We start from the raw sequence: 27,660 nt of genomic DNA on the forward strand, positions 1-27,660 counted from the left end.
TTCTGAATGGTTTCTTTTTAAAAATATTTTATGGGTTTTATCTGGTTTCCTTAACCAGATTGCAATTTCCTGTGGGTGATAGTCCCACACATTGTCAGAATCCTAGCAGGAATGAGAATAATTGCTATTATTTATCTGCTCTTGCTATGTGTTAGAAATGTGCTAACCACTTTACATACAGTATCTTATTTAATACTTACAACAATATTATGAGTCACAAGCTATTATTATCCCCATCTTAAATATGTGAATTTGAGGCTTCATTAGGTAGTTGTCTTAGGTCTCACAGCTCATGGGTGGCTGAGTAGTGAGTCTCAGTGCTCCTGACTTAATCCTATGAATACTCTTCCTTTAGAATGCATAGTGTCATCCTTATCCCTTACTTAAAATGAGTCACAGCAAAAATAGTCTGCCTGGAAAGTCTTCTTGCCTTCTGACTATCCCTGCCAAGATTTTGCCTACCCTGTCTTTTCCATTAAATACCTTTAGGCCTACTTCCATGAAAACTTTCCCAGTAACCACAGGCAATCTCTCTCTTTTCTGTCTTGTTGATTATTCCTCAGAAAATATCTCAAATTTGTTTCCTTATTGCTATTGTGACTGCCCTAATTCAAGCCTCCATCTTCTTTCTCCATGTTTCCAGAAATAACCTCTTAAACAAAAAGTGATTAATTTGGGTTTCCCAAAGGGTCTACTATAAAGTGAATGTTTGTGTCCTCCAAGATGTATATGTTGAAACTTAATTCCCAATGTCACGGAATCTGGAGTTCTCATGCATGGAGTTAGTGCTCACATGAGAGAGATTCCAGAGTTCCCTCACCCCTTCTGCCATGTGAGAACCTAGTGCAAAGTCTGCCATCTATGAATCAGGAAGCAGGCTCTCATCAGACATGGAATCTGCCAGTGCTTTGATGTTGGACTTCCCAGTTTCCAGAACCATAAGAAAAAGATTCTGTTGTTTATAAGCCACCCAGTCTATGGTATTCCATTACAGCAGCTCAAACAGACGAATACAGGCTCAACAGATAGAATTCAGGGGGTGGTCTGTGAACTTTAATAATAAAAATTACATCTTTATCTTCACCAACCTCAAATGGAAATTTAGCATTTCTTTCCGTTTCATTTAGCATTTCTTTTCATTACATTTCCAGAGGTAGACAACACACAACAGTAGCATTAACCCTCTGACTTGGTTCCCCATAGAAATCAGATATTTTCCATCACATTACAAGCTATTGCAAACATCTGAACATTTCATTTATGTTCATCTACTTTATAATTATAGACCCACTATGAGATCTTATATAATCAGTTAATAAAGGAGTACATATATAACTTTATCACAAATGTTTTTTTCTAAAAAATATTCTGATAAACTGTATTTCAATAGGATTACTTTCCTTTGTAATTTGAACACATTCTGAAGAGGAGACCATATGCTTCAGGAAGCTACCAAACAGGTCTAAGGCAGAAAAGTTGAAGAATCTCAGTTCTAAATGAATTCCCTGCTTTGACTACTGTGCCAAGAGTAGCATTTTCCATACTACGGCTAGGAAGTTAATTTAAAAATATAAATGGGCTCATATCACGCTCTTAGTCAAAACCTCTCATAGTTTGTCATTCTACTTTGTAGAGAACAAAAACATCTTAAAACAGCCTGTGAAGCTTGCGTGCTTTGGGCCTGCCCATCTTTCCAATTTTGTGTGTGGCCTTCTTCCCTTCCCCACACAAGCCTTCCCTAATTTTGTGGAAGCTCCAAGTTCTCTTATGCCTTACAGCTTCATTTATACAACTCCCCGGAGTATTTTTTTCCCCCATTTTCTCCATAGGCTGGTTTCTTCTCTTCCTTTAGGAGTCAGCTGAAATATTGCCTCTTTGAAGAGTCTTTACTGACCGCTTCATCCAATAATGACTTCCCTCATCATGTTCTTTCAGAGCACCCTGTTCTTTCCATTTGCAGAAAAGCGTTTCTCACAATTTATAATGACAAGCGTCGTTTATTTATTTGCTGTTTGATATATGTCTTTCCTTTTAGGCACTATGCTCTATGAAGGCAGAAACTGTATCCGCTTTATCCACTGTATGATCAGTGGCAGACACAAAGTAGACACTCAGATAACTGCTGAAGGAGTTCTCAAACAATCTTACTCAATAAATATTCTATTCAACTAATATTTATTTACTGAGTACCTGATTTGCCGGGCATAGGTCTGGATATTTGGGATAATAAAGGAACAAAATATACAAAGATTCCTGTCCTTGTGGACCTTATGTAATATTCTAGGCTTCTAATTCAGACTCAGATGAAAAAACACACACCAATTAAACTGGAAAAAATATATGAACAAGTAGTTTTTAAATGTCAGGCAACAGGTAGGACAGGACAGTGACCTGTGAGAAAAGGGAGATAAGGTAAGCCCCGTGATTGTCCCAGTTGACTGTTTAAAAAAGGGGTCCCTGGGTGGTTCAGTTGGTTAAGCATCCGACTTCGGCTCAGGTCATGATCTCACAGGTCATGAGTTTGAACCCCACATCAGGCTCTCTGCTGTTAGCACAGAGTCTGCTTCAGAGCCTCTGTCCACTCCCTTCCCCACTTGCTCTCTCTCTCTCTCTCTCTCTCTCTCTCTCAAAAGTCAATGTTTAAAAAAAAAAAAAAAAGGGAAAAATGTTTTTAGACCATGGCACAGGGAGGGGCTGCCCAAACAGAGTTCAGGGATCTCCCTGAGTTGAAGAGAGAGTAACAGAGAATAAAGTGCTACACAGACACAGAATGAGAGGGAGACAGAAAGTGTGAGCTCTGGAGGTTTCCAGAGGATTCCTTTTGAGTCATTAGCTGAATACTGATCAGCACATATGTGGGAGAAAACTGCTTGAAGCTGTACAAAAAAATTCAGAAAGGATCAACTGAAATAATCCCTAGTGATCATGTAGGGCCGGAAAAGTTTGTGCCTCCACGATCTCATAACAGATGGGGGATTGACCAGAGTCCTAAAAAGGGTATTGCTTCAGAAGGGGTACTAAATCAGCCTAGGTTAAAGGCTGTTGTGGACCCACCTGCCAGTGTTCAAAAGTAAGCCTTGAATAGATCAAACACTTCTAAGTAACTTAATTGCACTACAGAACAAAACCCCCAAATATTAAAGGGAATACAAAAAATTCCAGTATGCCACAATGTCTAGAATCCAATAAAAAAAAATCAGGCATGTAATTAAGTGTGGAAAAAAAAATCTCTCCCTTATAAGGAGAAAAATTAATCCAAAGAAAAAGACCCAGAATTGACACAGATGATAAAATTAATAGATAAGGAGGTTTGTTGTTAAAATAGCTATTTTAAATATTGTCCATACAATCGAGAAGATAGAAGAAAGCAAAACATAATAGAAAGAGACATGGAAGATATTTAAAAGACCCAAATCACATCTCTGGAGATAAAAAAAAAAAAATACATTGGATGGAATTAACAGTAGATTTAGACACCGCAGAAGAAAAGATGAGTGAATTTGAAAACGACAATAGGAACTCCTCAAAATTAAGTACAGAGAGAAAACAGGCTGATAAAATATGAACACAGAATATTAAGCTAGAAGACAACTTGAAGGGCCTGAATACACATGTAATGGGGATCTCGAAAGGAGAGGAGATAAGTTGTGGGTGGAGAAGAAGGAAGAAACAATATCTGAAGCCATAGTGGCTGAAAGAGACATAATGACTGATGAAAACAACAAGTCCACAGGTTCAAGTAACCCAGCAAACCTCAAATGAAGCAACATGAATCAAACTATACCAATATACAGCATAAAGAAATTGCTTATATAGTATTTGAGTGGGAGAATTCTATATATAATTGGTATATAGAATTTGAGTGAGAGAACAGAAAAGAAAGCATTGTAGTTATAGAGAATGTTAGAAGGTAGTAAATTTTTTAAGGAAATGGAAAGTAAAGCAGGGTAAAAGAGATTATGAATGTGTGTGTGTGCAGTGGGGGTGGGGAACAGATTACAATAATTGGGCTTAATTGAGAAGGTAATTAATCTTTGGGTAAAAACTTACAGAAAGAAAGGGAGGCACTGACTTGCACTGGAAAGGAGCACTCAGAATGCTGGTGTGGAGAACACGGAGTACTTTTGGGGAGTCAAGGGAGGAAGCAGAGATTGCCCTGGAGTCTACCGCTGTAATCTAAGAGAGAGGTGGCGGTGGTTCAGAAGTGGTGTGAAGTAATATAATTCTAGATAAACGGTATTTGAATGTAGACTCACCAGGAATTTATGACAGACTGGAGATAGGATATGAATGCAAAAGAACTTGTAAGGATAATTCTTAAAGTTGTGGGACTGAACAAGTAGAAAGACGAAGCTGTTCCCATTTCAGCTGGTGAAAGCTGCAAGGAGAGAAGTTTTGGGGGTGAGATCAAGAATACAGGTTCGGTTTGAAATTAAAATGCTACCAGTGGGATATACAGTGCTGGAGTTTGAGAGAGATGTAGATGAGAGCTATAAATTTGGGAGTCAGGGCCCTACAGATGGTGGATAAAGCCTTGGGAAGGAATAAGATCATCAAGAGAGCATGTTTAGATAGAAAAAAGAGGGACAAGGACTGAACCCCAGGACACTTCTGGCTTCTGTAGAGCCAGAAAAGGGATTTTAGATGGAGTAGCCTGTGAAAGTGGGGGCTGCTGAGAGCCAAATGCTGAAGAAAATGCTTCAAGGCATAAGGAATCATTAACCATGTCAAATGCTACCAGTAGGCCACGTCCGATGAAACTGAGAATTGACTTAGTTAGATTTAGCCAACTGCAGCCCTCAGCAACCTTGGTGAGAGAAGGTTTAAGAGAATGGTGGGAGTGAAAGTCTCACTGAAAAGGTTGAAGAGCAAATTGGGGGGCACGTGGGTGGCTCAGTCAGTTGAGCACCTGACTCTTGATATTGGCTCAGGTCATGATCCCAGGGTTGTGGGATCGAGCCCCATGTTGGGCTCTGCACTGAGTGTGGAGCCTGCTTAAGATTCTCTTCTCTCCTTCCATCCCTCCCACCACTCGTGCTCTTTCTCTCTAAAACAATAATGAAAAAAAAAAAAAGAGCAAATGGGGCCTCCTCCTCCTTCATGAACAGTTCAGTCTTAAAGAGATTGGTGGGACTAAGCACGGGGGGCTCCACACTAGGTCAGAGGCCCAGGGTGGGATGTCAGAGCTTAAGCAGGGTGAGGAGAGCATCTGTACAGGGGATAGGAGTGTAGGAGCCCAAGTGGGAGGCGAATGCATGCATGTTGGGAGGAGAGGCCATGGAATATGGGACCTTGGTTCCCTACAGGAGAGTTGACCAAATAAGGACAAGGGGAGCCAGGACCCTCTCTGTCAGTGAAGGAAGTTACAAATACAGGAAGTGGAAAAGCTAGAATGTACTGTGGTGTAGGACAGGACCTGGTGGTGTCGGTGTGAACTCATGCTTACGTATACATGGATACACAAAGAAAGAAAGAAATGCAGATGTAAAAGTGTGTGTGTGTGTGTGTGTGTGTGTGTGTAGTATTCTCTAACTCCGTCCACTGAGAGGAACTAAGAGTAGCAACACCTCAAACGTTTCAGTAATGACAACACCTAGCATCCAGAGTTTCATTTCTAAACACCATTCTCATAGGAACGAGTGCTCTTGGAGAAAGGATGATTCTAGGGCTGGAGCAGGAAAATAACAAGAGGCCCCTACACCATCATCTTTTTGTACCAAACACTAAGGAGGCACTCAAACAATGATGGAGTCATGTCAAAAGGACACGGTAGCTAGCTTCTCAGTCTGTGCCAATTAAAACATCAAAATAATTGATGGCAGTAGCAGATTATAAACCACCGAATAAAAGAGGAAACCATGAGTCCATACCAATATAATTAAATACGTTTTTAAAAATAGAATGTTTGTGGGGCGCCTGGGTGGTTCAGTCGGTTAAGCATCCGACCTCGGCTCAGGTCACGATTTTGTGGTTTATGGGTTCGAGCCCCACACTGGGCTCTGTGCTGACAGGTCAGAGCCTGGAACCTGCTTCAGATTCTATGTATCGCTCTCTGTGCCCCTCCCCTGCTCACACTTTGTCTCTTTCTCCCTTAAAAATAAATGAACATTGAAAAATTTTTTTAATAAAAGAATAAAATGTTTGTTGAGGGGTAGGATAGTTATAGATCTCAAGGTCCCTCCCCCCAAATACAAATGTTTCTGAACTACAAAAGACAAAAGAACTTTACATGAAGAAACTTGAAAATAACACCTTAATTAAGTAATCAAAGTTAACATCACAGTGACAATTTGAAATCACATGTCACGGATAGGATGCAATGAGACAAATATCCCCATCAATTCTATATTAATGCCCCAGTTTTGTTAACTGAATTTAATCATGAAGAAATACTAGACAAACCCAAATTGAGTGGTATTCCACAAAACAGACGGCCCATAATCTTCAAAAGTGCCAAGGTCATGAAAGTCAAGGAAGTCTATGGACAGGACAACTAAATGCAACACATGATTCTGAACTAGGTTCTTTTGCTAAAAGGGATATTATTATTATTAGGGTGATTTGCAATACTTAAATGAGGTCTGAGGATTAGAAAGTAGCAACATATCAATGTTAACTTTCTAATTCTGATGACTGTACTTTATGATTATGTAGAAGAATGTTTTTACTTACAGAAAGTACACACTAAAGTATTTGGAAGTGATGGGGCAGCTGTTGACAACTTATTTTCAAATGGTTCAGGGGAAAACAAAATTCTTTGTACTATATTCGCAACCCTGTTGTACCTTTGAGATTACTTCCAGAGGAAAAATAATGTTTCAAAAGAAAGGGAAAATCAGAGGTAGTGAATACAGACAACTTTTTCAAGAAGCTCTGCAAAGCAGAGTAAACAAATGAGGCAGCTGCTGGGAGAGGAAGTGGGCAAGTCAAGAGAAAAAAATTAAAAATTTTATTTAAGGGGGTGCCTGGGTGGCTCAATCAGTTAAGCATCTGATTTTGGCTCAGGTCATGATCTCACGGTTCGTGAGTTCAAGCCCTATGCTGGGCTCTGTGCTGACAGCTCAGAACCTGGAGCCTGCTTCAGATTCTGTGTCTCCCTCCCTCTCTCTCTCTGCCCCTCCCATGCCCATGCTCTCTCTCTCAAAAATAAACATTAAAAAATTTTTTCTTCAAGATGGAGAAATAACACTGTGTCTGTACATTGTTGGAGCTGATGAAACAGAGAACCAAGACTGATGATTTAGGATGGGCAGATGGTGGAGCGTGTCCTCAGGCAGGGAGATGACATCTGTTGCACAGGTAAAGGAATTACATTTGATAAGCGTGTGCATGTCCCCAGACTGACCACTGCTGACGCCCAGCTATCCAGCAATCTCTCCAAATGAGACCGGGGCTGAGAACACCAGAGGAAAGAAAGGGTCACTCCACACAGTCCCAACAAAGGCTGCCACACTATGATTTTAGCCTCTGAAAACATAGGGAGCCACCCTAGGCAGATACCATGACAGCTCTGAGAAGCAGGTGTTAGGGTAAAAGTCAGACCCAAGAATTTAAACAGTATGTAAGGATATACATCTGTCTTCATTACATTCTGAAATCGAGACGCATTTTAAAATTGATGTCGCAAAATGCTTGCAAGCCATCGGGCAAAGAAGTAAGCACTGACAGGTGGTTACTGCCTATGTATGCGGGAAGTCTCATGTGTGAGATGGCAATCAACTCTCTCAGTTGAGTTGCCTGCACTAAAGTCACCACCCAAAGTTGACTTAACTTTAACTTGTTGCTTTAAAGGACCTCAAAGATTGTGCTGGGATGGAGGCTTGAAATAGGAAGTTATTATGAACATTGAACATCGCCCGTCATAGGCCTGGTGACGTGCCTGAAGGCAAAGAAACTGCCAACCTCTGGAAGAGACAGAATTTCCAAAGTAGGAGAGATTGGTGTGACATTTGTCTAGAAAGGTCTTTTGCTCAGGTCAAAAGCAACTGGCTACTTTTAAGCCTTCATTTTTCTTTGAACCATTAATATGTAATTCATGTAAGAAAAAATGCAAATGTTCAGTTTAACACTAGTGAATGTAGAAGAAACCTCAGTATTCTTTGACATGCTTCTCAACATCATGGTGTCTGCATCACTGTGGGTGGCCATAATTGAGTAGAAAGGATCTTTCCTGGGTGTGAGGAGTACCTGGGGTCAAACTTTGATTGCAATACTACAGAAAGTAAAATTGTACGGATAAATATCTACTATTTTTTATTTATAAAATAATGAGTGAATATTCTAAGTCCTCTTCCCCTCTCCTCTTCTCCAAGGGTGGTATTAAACTAATGTTGTATCTATAGGATTTTTTTTTTTAATTTTTTTTCAACATTTATTTATTTTTGGGACAGAGAGAGACAGAGCATGAACGGGGGAGGGGCAGAGAGAGAGGGAGACACAGAATCGGAAACAGGCTCCAGGCTCCGAGCCATCAGCCCAGAGCCTGACGCGGGGCTCGAACTCACGGACCGCAAGATCGTGACCTGGCTGAAGTCGGACGCTTAACCGACTGCGCCACCCAGGCGTCCCTATAGGATTTTTTCTTAAAGGAAATAGAATGATATTTTTGAAATTAATAACTTCAAAATAGTCACCAAAAAAGTACATTTATTTAATAAAAAAGAAAGACGCTGAAAAGCGTCACCCAAAATAGTTACATTTTTAAAAAGGGAGACTTCATCTGGCCTGAAAACTGGGCTATCCAGAGAAATTCATTTTCTAGGGATTTCAAATCATCAAGGTTTAACAGTACTTCTGTAGCCCCTAGGTACAATGTGTAAGGCTAAGCATGTGTGTGGTGCTTAACAAATACCTACTGAGTTTTTAAAAGTTATATCAACTGTCATAAAAATGAAGTGCCAAGCTCCATTATTAACGTATGTGTGAATTCAATTTAAAATTTTTTGTTTCATTATCCGCAAATTGAAAGAATTAGGACTGGCCAATGCTGAACACAACCCTTTCCTCTTTAAGTCCTTTGACATACTGTACTGATTTTATAGTCCCTGAAAATTCTCTCAATTGGCCTATGAGGAGGACAGTATCTTATTCTCCCTAATAAATCAAATGCAAGCATTTTGGGGAAGAGATGTTAAAACTTTCATTTCAAATGCTGGAGAAAAACTTCAAAAGCCCCAAACTTAGGACGTATGTCCCCTCTCTAGTACCAAGTGTGATGTCTAACTGGTCTTTTTTCAGTACCATTTTTTTTTCATGATTGGTACAATTCTAATCTTTTATGAATCAATCATCAGAAAGATGATTTCTTCCTCTCTCTCTCTCTCCCTTTGCCCCTCCCCCAGCCTCTAAGAAAAAGGAACCTTTGTCTTTAATTCAATAATTTACACATATTTGTCAGTTATGAAAATCGGGTCTATTTTTATGTTGAACTGTTTTAAAAAGAAGGTGTACTATAAACGCTGGCTACTTATAATCATACTATGACATGAAACTATTTGCCCGTCCTCTCTTCATTTTTGCATTTTAGTCAAACTTCTCCTGTGATCACAGTTTTATTTAGCCAGTTATATTCAGGCTTGCAATTTCCCAAACCATAAATGTCACTGGAAATGTCACATGGAGTATAGCTCCTGATGTCCTGTTATATGACATTCTTAGCACATGAACTTAAAGTTATCCACTCAAAAAGAGTTTCTGGAATGCCTGAGTACTTCACTGCCCTGACGGATGCAGACAGGTGAATGACATGGTCTTTGACTTTGAGGACTGTAGTCTAGTTGGAAAAATTTGTTTGATGAAAATGGTCAGAATGGCAAGAGATTCACGGACAAATGGGGATTGGAGCTGACCCTTAAAAGGGGAGTAAGATTTGGACAGGGTCTTAGTCAATTCAGGTTCTGTAACAAAATATCGTAGAATGGGTGGATTATAAACAACAGAAATTTATTCCTCACAGTTCTGGAGAGTGGAAAGTCTAAGAACAGAGTGCTGGCAGATTCAGCATCTGGCAGGAGTCCACTTCCTGGTTCAAAGATGTTTTCTTACTATTACCTCCCACGATGGAAAGGATGAGGGACCTCCCTGGGTCTCTTTTTTTTTTTTTTTTTTTTTTTTTTTTAATTTTTTAAAATATTTATTTATTTATTTATTTATTTATTTATTTATGAATGAGACAGAGAGAGACAGAGCACGAGCAGGGGAGGGGCAGAGAGAGAGGAAGACACAGAATCTGAAGCAGGCTCCAGGCTCTGAGCTGTCAGCACAGAGCCCGACGCAGGACTCGGGCCCACGGACCGCGAGATCATGACCTGAGCTGAAGTTGGACGCTCAACCGACTGAGCCACCCAGGCACCCCGTGGGGTCTCTTTTCAAAAGGGCGCTAATCCTATTCATGAAGGCTCACCCCTCCTGACCTAATCATCCTCCAAAGGCCCACCTCCAAATACCATCATATTGGGGGTTAGGATTTCAACATATGAACCTTTTTTTTTTTGAGGAGTCGGGGATACAAACATTGAGTCTGTAGTAGATATGAAAAGAATAAGGAGAAAGGCAGTCTCAGTGAGGGACCCAGAATAACAAGAGAGGTGGGAATTTACAGAGCATATTCTTGGGGGAGCAAGGGGGAGTAAGGGGAGCAAGTTGGAAGGGTCTATTTGGGACAAATGAGAAATAAATTTGACGTTTTTATGTGGGGTCAATTTATGGAGCATCCAATTAGTTAAGAAGCACTCATTTCACCCACGCCCCTGGCCTTGGCTTTCTTTTTTTCTTACATCTACATTATTCTTCATTATGCTAACCATGCCCTCCGTCAGAAAGCATCTTTCCAGCCTACAATGATTCTCACTCCTCCTTAAGTATCCATTCCTTTCCCATTCATGTGGGTGTGTTAATTCCTAGGAGCAATGTTTGTGCAATGTGGTTCTATTCTAATGTCCATTGATTAGAGCTGTAGATGGCTCACTCTTGCTAGTACAGAAATGCCACTCTAGGAATATGCACTTGAAAAGGAATTAAATCAATCTATCACCTCTTCATGGAGGTGGAAGTGACATGGGATCCTGGGAGCTGTGGGCAGCCATCATATCTGCCACATGGAACAGGCAGCTGAGAAATCTATTCTTGGGAAAAAAAAGAGACACACAAAGGGAGGCAGAGACATGTAACAGAGCTCTCCCGGTTTCCAATGGGCTTCCAGCTCTTATTTCTATTGCTTACCCAGCTACATTTCTGCTCTTGGAATCTGAGACACACTGTATCTTTTATAATCAATCCCCTCTTCCTGCTTAAGTGAGCTTGGGTTAGGCTCCTATTATTAGAAACCCAAGAAGCCCTAATATAGTGGTGAATAAATAGATTTACTGAAGTCCTGCTGTCCTTTACTTTTGGACATGCTCTCTCAACTTGTGCTCGAAGGACAAGCTTCCTTTTATTTGTCTCTGCTCAACATCAGTGTGAGAATATTGCTGTTTCATACATCTGAGTGTCACAGTTCTACGCCCCTCTCCGTTCCTGTCGCCAGATCCCTTCCCAGCTTCCTTAAGTTTTGTCTTTACTTTCTGTCCTTGAATTAAATGCTAACAAAGAAACACAGAAAGGCTGGGAGTATAATTTATATATGCCTGAGGCTTATGAACAGATAATGGATTCATTAGCCCAATTCTCCCAGGACCTGTGATGCAAAGGGATAGGACACAAGAAGGTTTAAAAATGAATATGCTATTCAGATCCTCCTACTGTACAGCTTCTCTCTGCAGCCCAAGTTATTCTGGAGGCCACAGGAGGGATAGGGCCGTGCCTGCTGATGGGACTCTGGAAGCTTCAGGGCCACTGTGTTCCCTGTCCCCTGTTTCTTGTGGCTTCAGCCACAGTGGGCTCTGTCACATGTACATACCACCACCACTGCCCTTTATAGCTTAAAGAGGTCACTACTCTGACTGCAAAATCACAAACATGGGATCTTCAGAGAGAAGCCCTCTCTTGCTGATGGGATCATGCATGCATAGCAGGTGGAGAAGCCTGAGTGCTCAGAAGCCTTTGAAGGGACTCCTGAAGGCACATACCCCAGCCCTAAACCATCTAGCTGTCAACTCTGTCAACACAGTCGCAGTTTAGCCAACAGCTGAACTAAAAATAATCTGACACTTCACCACAGCGTGCCTGCCTGGCTCTGATGTGCAGAACAAATACAGAAATACAAGCTGCTGCTGTATTTCCAACAATGTGAGGTCTAATGACATAGTGAGGGTCCAGAAATTTGGATATGAAGATTGCCTAGGAAGATCACCACCCAGGGCCCGCTTTATTAGATGAACGCTTCGTCTCTCTTGCTGTGGTGATTCCTTTGGTGTCTTCGGAAGAAGTATACAAAGGGAATTGGGGTGTGGTGCTGGCTTCTTTCTGATGATATTTGGAGATTATGCTTCTTGGCTATCTTATTTATGTCAGTGATAGGTCATGTTCATATTTTCTGTAACCGCTTCCTAGACTAGGAAGGGGGATCAAGGAGATCCTTGAGGGCAAGAGCCATGTTTTCATCTTTATCTGTCTCTGTCTCTCTAGGACCTAGCAAAGGTCTGGCAATTCAAAAAGCTGTCAGTAAAATATTTGTTAGATAAAAGAATAGATGAACAACTGACAATCAGTAAAAATCCAACCTTATGATGAGGGTCTGGGAAAGCTTCTCAAAGGATGTAATGATTGGTCTGAGCCTTCAAGGAGTCACCAGAGTTAGTAAAGCAGAGAGACAGAAAGAAGGTGAGTGAATGTTCCAGGCATTTGAAATTTCCATCAAGAGCATCAGAAGTGGCTCAGTATGGCAGGTTGGCAAAAAGAAGGGGATGAAGCTGAAAAGAGGGGCAGAGGCCAGAAGCACCTTGCATACTCTGCTAACGGTTTGGACTTTATTTTATAGGTGATGGGAAGCATGAAAAGATTTTCTGTAGGAAAGGAACATAATGAGATTTTCTTATAGAAAATTTTCATTGGCAGCAATGTGGAGGATAGTTGATGGCACGGATGGAGACAGGGTTGAGATGGGATTTCAGGGATCAACTAGGAGCCCCTTGTAGCCAGTCAGTCACTCAGGTGAGGGAGGATGGAGATCTGACTTATGGCTGAACAGGCCTATTTCTGTCTTCTCTCTCCCACTGCCAGCTTTTCATCACCTCCAGTACCATCACATCCTCCTTCGGGAGCAGATCTGAGAATGCTGAAGAGTAACAGAAAATGCCAACCACAACAGTGCCTCACAAACACTTTTATCTTAGTTGGGGTGCCCTGAAAGGCAAAGTGACATTTTCCAGAAGGTCCATGGGCAGAACCTTCCTCTGTCCCCGTCCCTCCCAAAGAAGAACTAAATGTCTCATTTTGATGTGACAATCCTTGAACAACCTCACTTCTCTCAGCAGTCACTGTGCTACTTTTTCAGCAAGGGGGTAAGAAAGAAGAGGCAAAAGGAAAAGACGAGATGAAGAAGGTGGTAAAGGAGCAAGGCAGATGGTGAGGACCCTTTATTTATCTCATTCATGAATAAAGAAGAAGAGTTAAAGCTGTTGAAAGAAGAGAAGCTGTTTACATCTTATAGCCCCATCATCAGAACTCAAAAAAGAAGATTAAAATAGATAGATGTCCATGGATATTTGCTTAGCTTACTTATGAGGGAATACCATCTCCCCCTTCACTCTCTAGCATGTATCTGATAGGAGTTAGAAGGAACAAACCCTGGGTACCAGGCTGCCTCAGTCGGGTGAGCATGCAACTCTTGATCTCAGGGTCATGAGTTCAAGCCCCATGGTGGGTGTAAATTTTTACTTAAATTAAAAAAAAAAAAAAGGACCAAATCCCTTCCCCTAGGTTCTTAACCTTGGCTTTACATTGAAACTAAGTGATAATTAAAAACAAAACACACACACACACACATACACACACACAAACCTGATGCCTGAATCATAACTCAAGAGATTCTGACTTAATTGGTCTAGAGTGTCATTTTGGAATTGATCTTTTCACAGAGTTCCCTGAGTAATCTGAGTGTACAGGTGGGTGGAGAACTATTGTTCTAGACCAGGGGGTCAGTCAAGTTTTCAGTAAAAGGCCAGAGAGTAAACATTTTATGTTTTGAGGGCCACGTGGTCTCTGTTGTAACTACTCTGCTCTGCTGTTGTAGTGGGAAAGTAGCTACAGACAATATGTAAATTAATGGCTATGTTATAATAAACCCTTATTTATAAAAATAAATGTTCTGGCTCATGAGCTTTAATTTACTGACCCTTGATCTATAAGCATACTCCAAAGGTTGGGTAGATAGTTTAGGCTGCTAACTCAGGTATGGAAAAAATAGTAAAAATATTCTAGTTTTAAAAAGAATTTGGGGGGTGCCTGGGTGGCTCAGTTGGTTAAGCGTCTGACTTCAGCTCAGGTCATGATCTCGCGGCCCGTGAGTTCAAGCCCCGCATCAGGCTCTGTGCTGACAGCTCAGAGCCTGGAGCCTGTTTCAGATTCTGTGTCTCCCTCTCTCTCTGACCCTCCCACGTTCATGCTCTGTCTCTCTCTGTCTCAAAAATAAATAAACGTTAAAAAAAAAAATTTAAAAAAAAATAAAAAAATAAAAAGAATTTGGCACTTGGAAGAATGTTCTAGTGTTATTTTAATAAAATGAGATACATTTCTGAGTTTCACTTGATAAAATACTTTCATTTACCCACTATGCTGTTTGACTTCTCCTTAGGGAGACCATGTGTGATTTCAGTGTTTTGAAGAAAAGAAATCCAATGAGGTATAAAAGAGTGAAGAATTATAACCTGCAGTAGTGAATGGAAGGATTAATCATGACAGGATTAATCAAGAGAGACACTTAAACTTAGAGCCTAAACCAAGACAGAAAAGTTAAAACCCAAATAAGAAGACAGTCTCTACAAAGTTGGGGAGGTCAACTGGTGACCTGATACGTTTTGTGTGTTCTCCAATCTCCTTGGCTAGATCTCAGCCATGAGCCAAAGTTTTTCATTTGTTTGCTTTGCTGTTATTGTTTTGTTTTTAAGTCTACATGGAGAACCAGTTTTTTTTTTTTTAATTTTTTTTTTTTCCAACGTTTATTTATTTTTGGGACAGAGAGAGACAGAGCATGAACGGGGAGGGGCAGAGAGAGAGGGAGACACAGAATCGGAAACAGGCTCCAGGCTCCGAGCCATCAGCCCAGAGCCCGACGCGGGGCTCGAACTCATGGACCGCGAGATCGTGACCTGGCCGAAGTCGGACGCTTTAACCGACTGCGCCACCCAGGCGCCCCGAGAACCAGTTTTAATTTATGCTGTCATTTCATTTGAGAGAAATCTGGAGAAAGCAAAGACACATTAGAAAAGTGAACGTTTGCCCAATCATTAAGTTTCTCTCTTGCCCTCACTGCTTTCATCACTCTCGATAGAAGGGAAGTCAAGTGACAGGTGGCTGCAAGCCACGCTCCTCATAATCGAGGTTGGAGGAGTGGTGTGGGTTACGTGGTCCTCACCTTTATCCTATCGATGTTGGCCTCCATCTTCAGCTGTTCTACCAGCTTCCTGGCTTGTGCTATGCTGGCGGTGTTGTTGCTGGCCATTGGAATGCTGGGTAGGCTTTTCAGATACACTGAAAGAAAACAGGAAGGAAGAATGCATCAGGGAATTCATGGGCTGCCAAATGCACAGGCTCATCATATCCGGGGGTGTCGAAAGAGTGGCTGTGGTCAGGTCTGGCTCTCCCAGCCCTCTACAGCCCCAGTCCAGCACTGAGTCTGATTGCAGGCAGACCAGAAGATGAGGTGTGTTTTTCCAAATACCTGCCCCCCCACCTCACTGCCCTGCCCCTGCCCCCCCCCACATCCATCTGCACTTCTTCCCCTTCTTCAGAGAAGCACAATGAAGCACAATGAAACACAATGTTTATGAAATCCCTTAGAATAAGATGTACTGCTGAATCAAGAAAGCAAGTCATTAAAGTTGTTATCTTATGAAATGAGTTCAAAATAGTAAGGGCGACAATTTACATTATTACTGCTGTTATTTTTCAGGTGCTATTGTCAGATACTCTGTTAAGTGCCCTCAGAGGGTAAACAATGGAAGGCAAGCAGAGAGAGGAATGGTACATTATATAATCCTTTAGGACTAAAGACACCATGTTTGCAATGTTCTCCTGATAGGCTCAAACACCAGCTTTATAGTTAACTGTAATCACCTCAGCCTATTATACTGCAAGGACTCTATACAGGATGTGTGGCTTTTCAGTGTTGTTTATCCAGCATTTAAAAAAAAATAGTCATTTCTCTCTACTCTATTTGAAATATGGCTAGATTCACAACCATGTACTTGATTCACAACTTTTCATTTATAACAACAAGGGGGAAGGACTGCCATGTCTGAATTGTTAATTACATCAAGGAGTTCACAGAATTCTGGTGAATTCTTTATTAAGTATAATGGACTTATTACTTTTCTAAATATGGAAATGGAACACAAATGTTCAGAGAGTGGAATTCTGCACCTATGTAAATTGTGAGATGGTTTCTTTGCCTCTGGCTTTGCCAGATTTCCTCCCCATCTTTGCTCCCATCCCCTTCAGGTCCTATCCCAATTTCATTTTCTCTTCTAATTCTTTCTTGACCCACCATCTCATTTGATTTTTGTCATTCATCTCAGAAAGTACCCTATTTTATTTTTGGTACCCATTTCCCCCACATTCTGATCACGTCTCGCTCTATGTTAAGGTGCCATATGCTATTTCAGGACTGTCTGTATAGATGTGCCCCTCATGGTCACTGACACCCAACAGTGAAGCAATGTCTGAGAGCAGCAATTTAACTAGAGTGCATGACACAAGAAATGAGAGGCATTAAAGCCTTGCTTCAGTCAACAGTTGAATCTTGCTCTGAAGACATTATATTAAAAACTGTGACTTCTGCTAGCTTTGGGCAGTATTTTAATTCAGGGATAAAGTATAATCAGGCTACCATCACAAAAAGGAAAGAGAACACATAGAAAACCTGGGGAAGGAAGAATGACCCATAGTAAGTTCAATGCAAGACTCTCTTATTCAGTAAAAATCAAGAAACAATTTTTAATGACCAAAAAAGCATAAGTATGCAAATTATTTCCTTTGGTTCTTATATCTTGGCATCTTCTTCTTCAAGACAAAAGAAGAAATTATGTATAACTCTCTGTAAACAAAGAGGTCCCTTCATAGTGTTATTTTATAAAGAATACTGCAAAATCAGCCACCCCAACGGCATTTACAGTATAAACTGGAAGATAATTAACTGTTCTCTCAACTTATTTTCAAAGGCGTCAGAGACAATAAAGTGGGAAGGAAGACTGAAGGGATTTTGAAGCCACAAAGATCTCTGAGCACTACTTTCATATGCTTGAAGATCAAGGGAGGGATCTTTATGTAAAAACAAAAAAAAAAAAAAAAGGAGAGGCTTTGACAATTACGATTTCATCAGCATAATTAGGGACCCAATCATCTCCCCCACAGGGAAATTACGTATCCCCAAATGGAATAAAAATCTAACACCCTTGCAAAATGTCACAAGACCAAGATGGAATTTTGAATTACCGAGTTAGGGTAGTCTAACTCTTTCATTCATTCAAAGTCGGAAGTAGTTATGATCCACAAGACCCTGGACACTGTTCTGTGAAGTTAACATCTCTTCTGAATTAGAATTTATCACACTAGAATACAAATTATCACAGAATTATCAAATACTCATTGGCCCTGAGGGAGCTTTGGGAGTCTGGCCAGCTATTCTTCTGCCCTTGAATTTAAGCCAGATTACGTAGCAACTTGTGTCAGAGACCACGGCTTGCCTCCAAATAGTCAAATACTGCTTCTCCTCTTCTTCATTAGTAATGACAATTTTTTTTTCCTTTTTAACAGAGACCACAAGAACCCTGAATTTTAGCTGGGCAGACTTTACTGAAATATATATTCTCCGGTCTCCCTTGCAGGCCGTTATAGCTCTACGACCAAGTTTTGGCCAATAAGATATAGGCAGAAGTGCCCTTGAAGGGAGCGGGGTGTGTTCCTTGCCTCCCTTTCCTCCTGCTACTGGCCTAGAAGACAGTCTTGTTGGCTATAGTGCTCCATCTTGAACTGTTAGGTTTCACACCAGGGTGAGAAGGAAAGATCCGGGTGCTTACTGACACTGTAGAGCCACAATACCAGATGTGACCTGGTTATATAAAGAGAAATAAGTACTATTTTGTTTATACCACCATTATTAAGAGTTTTTCAGCTCTTGGACAACAGATCTGCCACTGAGCAAATGACTGATTATTTTCATGTGAATATCCAGGAAAGTCTGTGTCCTAATGCCTTTTCATGTTCCTTGGGAAAGCTATGGCTGTCCCAAGGAGACTGAGACAGAAAATGTCTGAGTTTTCTATTGCTCCTGTATCACATTACTACAAATATAGGAGCTTAAATAATAGGAATTTATTATCTTACAGCTCTAGAGGTCAGAAGTCTGAAGTAGGTCTCACTGGACTAAAATCCAGGTGTCAGCAGGGTTGTATTCCTTCTGGAGGCCCTAGGGGAAAATTTGTTTTCTTGACTCTTCCTAGCTTCTAGGGGCTACTACTGGTGTTCCTTGGCCCTATCCTTCATTTTCAAAGCTAGCAAAGGTGAGTTGAGTTGTTCTCATATCATATCACTCTGACCTCTTCTGTTGTCATATCTCCCTCTGACTCTCCTCTGCTCCCTTCTTCAAGAACTAATTTACGCCTGGCCCACCTAGATAATCCAGGACAATCTCCCCATCTTCAGGTCAGCTGACTAGCAACCTTAATCCCAGCTGCAACTTTAATTCCCCTTTGCCATATAACGTAGCATATTCACACATACCAGGAATGGAGACATGGGCATTTTGGGGGGGGCCTTCATGCTACTTACCATGGAAGAAGACCCCTGTACAAACAGAAAAGAGAAGTGGGGAGGTGAGGAATGAGATGGAAAAAGAAGAGGGATGGGGCAGGATGCAAGTCTGAAAATGTTGGGAAGAAAACACACTTGAAACCTAAATGGACTTAAGAGTAAAAGTAAACACAGGTTTTCGTTTTCGTTTGAGGAAGACACAGCATCAATGTTCTTGGTTTACCATATGACCCAACAGAGTCTAGTATCACTTTTGGAATCGCTCTGTGCATTTTCTTCTTTTGTGTATCCAGTTGCTTTCCCATAACATCCCCCTCCTGGAGATAGAAAGCACTACACAGTCCTAGACCAGTGTTCCAAAGAAGGATGTTTTCCTAAAAAGTGGCTATGGTAAGAAAAGTTAGCCTGTCTTCTAAGCTTGATGTATTTGGACAATGTGTCACGTGTGCGTAGGTGCACGTGCACACACACACTCAGAACCCTTCTCTTCTCATAAAACTGAAACTCTGTACCCAGTAAACAGTAACTCCCATTATTTCCTCCCCTTAGCCCTAGAAACCACTATTCTACCTTCTGTTTCTATGATTTTGGCTACTCTAGGTGCCTCGTAGAAGTGGGATCATACAGTATCTTTTTATGACTGGCTTCTATCACTTAGCATAATGTCCTCAAGTTTCATGTACATTGTAGCATGAATCAGAATCACCTTCCTTTTTGAGGCTGAATAATATTCCACTACATGTACATACCACATTTTGTTTTCCCATTCATCTATTGATGGACACGTCCATTGCTTCCATGTTTTAGCTACCATGAATAATGCTGCTATAAACATGGGTGTACAACTATCTCAATTCTTTCGAGTATACACCTCAAAGTAGAGTTGCTGGATCATATGGCCAATCGATTTTTAGCTTTGTGAGGAACAGCCATATTATTTCTCATAGCAGCTATACCATTTTACATTCTCACCAAACGTGCACAAGGGATCCAAATTGTCAGCTTTCCCAATACTCATTATTTTCCATTGCTTTTGTTTTTGGCAGTAGTTATCTTAATGGGTGTGAGGTAGTATTTCAGTGTGTTTTTGATTGGCCTTCCCTAATGATTAGTGATGATGAGCATCTTTTCATGTACTTATTGACCATCTGTAGATCTCCTGTGTTGAAATGTCTATTCAAGTCCTGTGCCTCTTTTTGTTTTTGTTTTTAATGTTTTATTATTTTTAGGTAATCTCCACACCCAGCATGGGCCTCAAACCCATAAACCTGAGTTCAAGAGTCACATGCTCCACTGACTGTGCCAGCCTGGTGCCCCTCTTTGCACATCTTTTTTCAAGTTTATTTATTTTGAGAGAGAGAAAACAAGAGAGAGTGGGGGAGGGGCAGAGAGAGAGGGAGAGAGAATCCCAAGCAGGCTCCACTCTGTCAGCGCAGAGCCTGATGCGGGGCTCAGTCCAACAAACTGTGAGATCACGACCCAAGCTGAAATCAGGAGTCAGATGCTTAACCAACTGCCAACTAGATGCCCCTGCCCATTTTTGAATCAGGTTTTTTGCTGTTGAGTTTTAGGAGTTCTATATATATTTTGGATATTAATCTGGTACCAGATAATACGGGGTTTGTAAACATTTTCTCTCATTTAACAGATTGTCTTTTTACTCTGTTAATAGTGTGCTTTGATGCACAAGAGTTTTTAATTTTCATAAAGTCCAATTTTCTTTTGTTGCCTGTCCCTCTGGCATCATATTCAAGAAGTCATCAAATTCAATGTTGTTAAGTTTCTGCCCTATGTTTTCTTTTGAGAACTTTATAGTTTTAGCTCTTACGTTTATGTCTTTGATGCATTTTGAGTTAATTTTTGTATGGGGTGTTGGGTAAGGGTCCAACTTCATTCTTTTGCACGTGGATAGCCAGTTTTCTCAGCACCATTTGCTGAAAAGATTGTCTTTTTCAAGTTGAACGGTCTTGCACCCTTGTTGAAAATCATTTAACCATAAATGTGAGGGTTTATTTCTGGGCTCTCTATTCCTAAGTTAATTCTATTCTAAGTTAGTCCCTAAATATTTTATTATTTTTTAAAAATTTTTTGGAATGTTTATTTATTTTTGAGAGAGACAGAGCATGAGCGGGGGAGGGGCAGAGAGAGAGAGGGAGACACAGAATCCAAAGCAGGCTCCAGGCTCCGAGCTGTCAGCACAGAGCCTGACGCGGGGCTTGAACTCACGAACTGTGAGATCATGACCTGAGCCGAAGTCGGACCCTCAACCGACTGAGCCACCCAGGCACCCCAATATTTTACTATTTTTTAATGTTTATTTATTTTTGAGGGAAAGAGAGGCAGAGTGTGAGTGGGGGAGGGGCAGAGAGAGAGGGAGACACAGAATCCAAAGCAGGCTCCAGGCTGCAAGCTGTCAGCATAGAGCCCAATGTGGGGCTCGAACCTGAGCCAAAGTCAGTTGCTTAGCTGACTTGGCCACCCAGGTGTTCCAATATTTTAGTAGTTTTGACATTCTTGTCAAATGGAGTTTTTTACTTAATATCCTTTTAAGACTATTCATTGTTAGTGTATGTAAACGTTACACCACAGATTCCTAATGGGGAAGACAAAAGCTTTTGTCTTTCATCTCTACCTGAGCTGACAGGGGCTGTATGCCATGAGAAGTGTTGTTGAGAAAAAGGTGTTGCACATTGTGAGCATATCGGGCCAAGAAAAGTGTTGACAAAGTGCTTAGGCAGAAGCATAGATGCATATCAGATATCCTTTGCTAATGTTCCTGTTTCATTTTACATCTTACTGAAATTGGGCAGAAATTATTTTAAGAGGGAAGGAAATGGTTTGACTATACCAACCACTAAAATAGCCAAAAGGAAAAGTAAAATTCTGCTGAAAGGATCATGTAGACAAAGCTTTAAGACACACACCTCTCAAAAACAAACAAAAAACTGTTGGTTAAAAAGAGAGGGTGATTAACTTCTATACTCTGCTCCTCCCTCACCCCATCAGCTCAGTCTTTGGGCTGCCTTGTGATGTACCATAGTTTACCCTTGCAGGGGCCCAGCCTGTCCCTGGAACCATCAGAAGCCCACCTCCACGATGCAACCAGCTGTGGACTCTAACTCTTCTAGAAATCAGTGAGGCAGAGGGAAACAGAGCCAGAGTCTGGTTCTCAGGGGGAAACTCTGGATTCCTGGGGTCACTTCTGGAATCTCAAAAGATCTCTGGGAATCAGCTGGGGTGATGATCCAAGGTTGGGTAGTGCGGGAGTGACACTCTTTGGTCCCGCCAGCTGTCTTCAGCCCAGCAATTGGTAGCACCTGTAAAGTGCTGCATCATCTGGCAACCAAGTTATGGCCTAAAATATGGGTGGTTACACATCTCTGAATTTGAATCAGAGAACACTAATACTGCAGATTAATTCTTTCAGAATTCCACAGCCAAGATCTCTTTTCAAAATTCCAACAGTCTACCCTCTGGAAATTCCAAATGGGATTCAATCTATTCTCCAAGTCTCGCTGGCAAAGGTTCTCAACCAGGGAAAGTGCCACCCCTTAGGAAGCATTTGGAAATGTGTGAGGGTGGCCTGAGTTATGACAGTAATTAGGGGCGCCAGTGGCATTTAGTGAGCAGAGGCAGAAACTCTAATGCCCTGCAGAGTGCCAGGCAACAATGAATTGTGCTGTTCCTCGTCTCTCAATGAGAAAGGACACACACACACACACACACACACACACACACACACAAGCCATAGATCCATGCATGAAAAGTCTGCTCAAAGAAAGTAATCCACAAGGAAAGGTTCAACCAACTTGGCTTTTATATTATGTCTTAGGATCCTGATTACCTTCAAAGGGATGAATAAGTGTTAAGTGCTCATAATTCTTGTTAGCATTATTATGCTTTATGCATATTTGGTCCCTGCTGATTTGCAAGAGGGCACAATCTCTTGCAATGTGCGGGTGGAATGAGATTATGCTGGGTCATATTTGCCAGTGAGGAAAAAGAAAACAAACAACCAAAGCCCCTAGAACAATTCTAGAGTTTGTGTGAGAGACTGGTAGGACTCTGCGAGAATGTCCTAATTATCCCACCTGAATTCCAAGCCTGAGACTAATACAGAAGGCATTTTATTCTTTTCACTGATGAGAGGAGCGTCCCTGCCCCTGAACATGAGAGATAGGCTTGTTATAGAATAATAACCATTAGATGAGTTTTCTTTTTCTAAAAATACATCCAGCATTTTCATTTCTTTCAGGAGGAACTCTTCTGTTAAGAAACCATACATTTTCTTGTCATTTAGTCTTGGGAGTAGAAACACAACTCCTTATTTCTGTGGCACAAAGATAAGTAAATGTTTGGATAATGAGATCTTTGCCTTAGAGAGTATAGGTTAATTGTGGTGGATTCCATTTTTCTCATGCTCTACTTGGTGTTTTTTAAGCACGGCATGCAGGCGGCTTCCCTATGGTCTTTCATTTTCATTACAACTGTGTGTTTCTCAGAACTATGTTTTGATAGTTGCAATTGGTGATAAGGGGGCTTGATTTACTTGTTTTGTATATTCTCGGGTTAGGATTACACGGCAATAAAACAAACAATTCTAGGTCTAGAAAACAAATCAGAGGCTTGCAGTCTCCTGTCACTTGATGACATCTTTTATTATTCTCATTTGTCAGGTAGCTGGTATCATCGATGAGTGGTTGTTAGTTGCTTTTGAATTAGAGGCCCAATTTCTAACAATTTCAATTTGGAATTCTCCAGAGCTGCCACAGTTAGTCACCTCGATCAATGTCTACTTTGACTGTTTGTTCCACAACACAAATTTAGCTTGGTCATTTTGCCAAACTTATTTTTTTGGGTTTTTTGCTTTTTTGGATCCCTACTCTAATTAATTCTGTAACGAGTCACAAAACGCATCACCAAATTGATTAGAGTAGGTATACAAAGAGTCCAGGGACGGGCCTTCACAGTCAGATCATGAGTGAATTTCTGAGTTGTGGCTGCAGTGAGAATCAAATAATAACTGTAAAACAGCCCGCCAGGTTTCAGGAAACTTTTTGGTCACATATCTCTATTACCAGTTGGCCACTTTGACCTGAAAATACCAAAATAGCACATTACGATCTCCACTAATCCGCAAACACTAATTTCTTTTCAGTTCGCCCACCACTAGGGATAGTTTAAATCAATAGAGGATTTCTTTGTGAAGGTTGTTGCTTCTCCCTCCACAAGTTCAAGCCCTAGGGTCTCAGGATTGGAATCCACCTCACATGCTCACTCTTTCCCAGTCATGTGTTTCAACAATTGGAGAGGGCACAAAGATATCTTTGGGATGTCACAAAGTCCTGGTTTCCTCACTGGCCTTTCCTTTGTTCATTTTTTTTTTTTTTAATGTTTATTTATTTTTTTTGGGACAGAGAGAGACAGAGCATGAACGGGGGAGGGGCAGAGAGAGAGGGACACACAGAATCGGAAACAGGCTCCAGGCTCTGAGCCATCAGCCCAGAGCCTGACGCGGGGCTCGAACTCACGGACCGCGAGATCGTGACCTGGCTGAAGTCAGACGCTTAACCGACTGCGCCACCCAGGCGCCCCTCCTTTGTTCATTTTTAAGCAGCGGTGTGGAGGTGGGGGGCGGGTAGCAAATGAAAAGAAGGTGAGAATGGGGAGGGAGGTGTCAGGAAAGGGGGAAGGCAAGGTAGGTCCACACAGACTTCCGCATGGAAGCGCTTGGGGAGGGAAGATGTGAAGTGATATTGGACCCTGGGGCACTGGTTAGCATTTGAATAGGGGAAGGGAGAGAAGGAGAGCCAGTGAGGGGAGGGGGGCGAAAGGAGAGGAGGCACAAGAAGATAGCCTCCCCCGTGGAGACCCAGGGAGTTTATACGGGAAGCCAGAATGCAGAGAGCTGGACCCCACAATGCTGGCTAAGTATGGATTTGTAAATAAAACAAAACAGGAGTCTCCCAAGCACCTTCCCCTTCCTCCTCTCTCTTTCAGTGCTTCTCATTTCCGGGAATTTGATCTTCGAGGCCAAAAGCTCTGTTCTTTTATCAGAGGACCAGGAACGCATACTAAAAATGAGTATTAGCTTATAAACCAAGGGCTTGCCATGTGCCAGGCCCTGGGCCAGCTTCCTGTTTAATCCTCACAACTCCAGGGAAGTGAGCACTGCCTCCCTAGCTGAAGGAAATCAAGGGTGGGATTAAGTCAGAACATTGGAGAAAGGGGTATTTCTGAAGCAAGCCCCAACCCCCCACCCCGCCCCAGGGAAAGATGTTCTTCCAGCCCTTCTCAATTCACATTTTTAGATACAGCAGACTGATCCTAATCTGGGGACTGTGGTTTATGTTTGGCCATTTTCACAAACACAACAGCAATTTTTACAATCTGTGTAGCTACAGGGAGAGCTAATGCGAACGAGATCTGGTATGGAAGCTATGGGCCAATAGGGAAGAACATGAACCGAGGGAACAACATATCCACTTAAAATCCACCCTGGACTATTTCCATGTGGTCCTGCTGTGACGTTGCCACTTACCAAACGGGAGAAAGACAAGATTGCGTCTGATTTCCTTCAAATCTGCATGGGGGCCGTCTATGCCTTGTAGGTGGAGAGTTAAGACACAACACAGCTTCCCCGCCTTAGTCGGGTGCCAGAAACCATTATTTGAAATGACCGCCCTCTGCTTTCCAGTAAACTGCTGTTTTTGAAACATCTCTGTGAGATGCAGTCTTCTGCTTGGAAAGAGCATCATTGGTCAGCTGCTTTTAACGACCTTGACAAAAACATAGCCCTTTGAAAAATGTTGACTGAAAGTCATAGATTTCACAGGTTTTGTAAAATGAAACAGAAATGAATAGGCCATGTTGCAACTTAAAAACAACATGAAGTTTTAGTTTTTCTCTGAGCCTTGGATAATGAAATGGCTGTATCCACAAATGGGAGCGGGCATTCTCAGATGTTAGACGGGCTTTGTTTGCTCCCAGGAAAAAAGATTTGTATTTCGTATGGTACATGTTGGGTTTTCTTAATAAAAAAAGAAAGAAAGAAAGAAAGAAAGAAAGAAAGAAAGAAAGAAAGAAAGAAAGAAAAGAAAGAAAGAAGAAAAAAAGGAAGCCTAGACCGTGAACCAGTAGGGTTCCAACAAAAGAGGAATAATGAGCTTGTTTCCATAGAAATGGCTCTGTTACCCTACTGATGTCTAATGCTCCACAACAGCAGGCAAGGGGGATCTGACAGGCAGTGGCCTTCTGCCTCCTTGTAGGAAATTATTTATTGGTTAATTAATTTCTCTTAAAAAAAAAAACAACAACACTGCTTTAATTCTAAATCCTCAGTGGATCTCAAGCCTTAGGCAACCCCTGGAACCCAGGGAGACTTGCCTGCCTGCGCCTCCTTGCCTCTGCTCAAATGGACTCTTAGGCTTACAAAACGGTGATACCAGAGGTCCTTAGGCTGAGCTCCTCAATGCAGTTTCCCCAGGAAGAACTGGACTCCCTCCACCGAAGTTTGTTATCACTGTATTGTCTAGGGATACATCCTGAGATGTAATTGACAGGTGGTACAAGAGTAGAAAAACAGGTACTAGGAGACAGTAGGCCTGAATTCTAGTCCATTATGGCACTCCTAGCTGTTTTTTGGTGGGAAAGTCACTTAGTCTTTCTGGGACTCAGTGGCTCAACTGGACTGCAGGATTGCACAAGTGTGCCTAATGTTTGTGACAGCATGTTATAAATTATGGAGGGCTATACAAGGAAAAGGCACGAATAAAGAATGATCACCACCATTTACTGAGCAACTACTAAGCTCTGTAACCCAGAAACATTACATGCAGAATCTGCAGTCCTCGCAAGGAACATGAAAAAGGAATCAGGGACTAAGAAAGGCAAAAGGAAAAATCTATGATTATGACCAACGGTGACTCTATTAATTAAGAACTCAATAATAAGCAAGAACTCAACAAACAGTCCAAAGCAGAGGGGATCTCTTTTGGGAGGGAAGGGTGGGTAAAACTACATCCAATTCTGAAATTTCTAATTTGCATTGCCAACTTATTAAAGAGATGACGATTCTTTGAAGATCAATTGTGATTTCAAATCAGTAAACGGGGGTTTATTGTCTCATGTGTGTGGCTCCAAAGTACATGCACATGTTATACATAGTAAGTTTCTATGGAAACCGGTCACTGAGTACATGTGTGAGAACCCTGTGGGCTACCTCAATAATTCTAAGAAGGTGCTATCTTTCACCGGTATCTTCTGGAGGGAAAGGCTCACATCCACCTACAGCATTTGTAAAGCTTTTCTGTGGGCACAGAATAAACCTGCAAGCTAAGCACCCGAGGCTCATTGTCTTCTGCTTCCTCCTCAGGCCTATTTCCTGTATGTAAAGGCCAGCAGAGCATCTGTGCATACATAGCAGATTTTGCACTAAAACCTACAGTGCATGCTGCTACCCCACATCACCAGCCCTAAACTTCGGTTCTTCTCTCCCAACACAGCACATGCCCCTGGCAGCCATGATTTCACCATGTCTCTCATTCCCTCACGCACACCTTATCTTTCAGACTCTAGCCCCTCTTCCTCTGAGAAACCTTCCTCAGCAACTACCTAGTACGTCGACTACATCCTCAGTCCCTCAAACTCATACCAACCCAGGAGGCTGTGCTAATATAAACCAAGCCATTTCTTGGGCCTTTTAAATAAATGGCATGGTGACTGGCATTATTAATTACTAGCTTCATTAATTAC

At 41.6% G+C, this 27,660-nt stretch overlaps 1 protein-coding gene across 3 annotated transcripts in view; it reads right to left on the reverse strand.

Annotated features, from left to right (window-relative positions):
• The window catches only part of GNG2 (G protein subunit gamma 2), a 120,796-nt gene that overhangs the window by 10,672 nt on the left and 82,464 nt on the right, over positions 1–27,660 (reverse strand). For all 3 annotated transcript variants that reach the window (XM_086709758.1, XM_025919925.2, XM_025919924.2), the window contains one exon: positions 15,512–15,627. In XM_086709758.1, the coding sequence (XP_086565884.1) occupies positions 15,512–15,598 (87 nt within the window). In that variant the 5' untranslated portion in view covers positions 15,599–15,627. The remainder of the gene's footprint in view (positions 1–15,511; positions 15,628–27,660) is intronic.

This window comes from Puma concolor, chromosome B3 (genome assembly GCF_028749965.1).
Source record: "Puma concolor isolate L17-30 chromosome B3, mPumCon1.1.hap2, whole genome shotgun sequence".
NCBI classification, from domain to species: domain Eukaryota; kingdom Metazoa; phylum Chordata; class Mammalia; order Carnivora; family Felidae; genus Puma; species Puma concolor.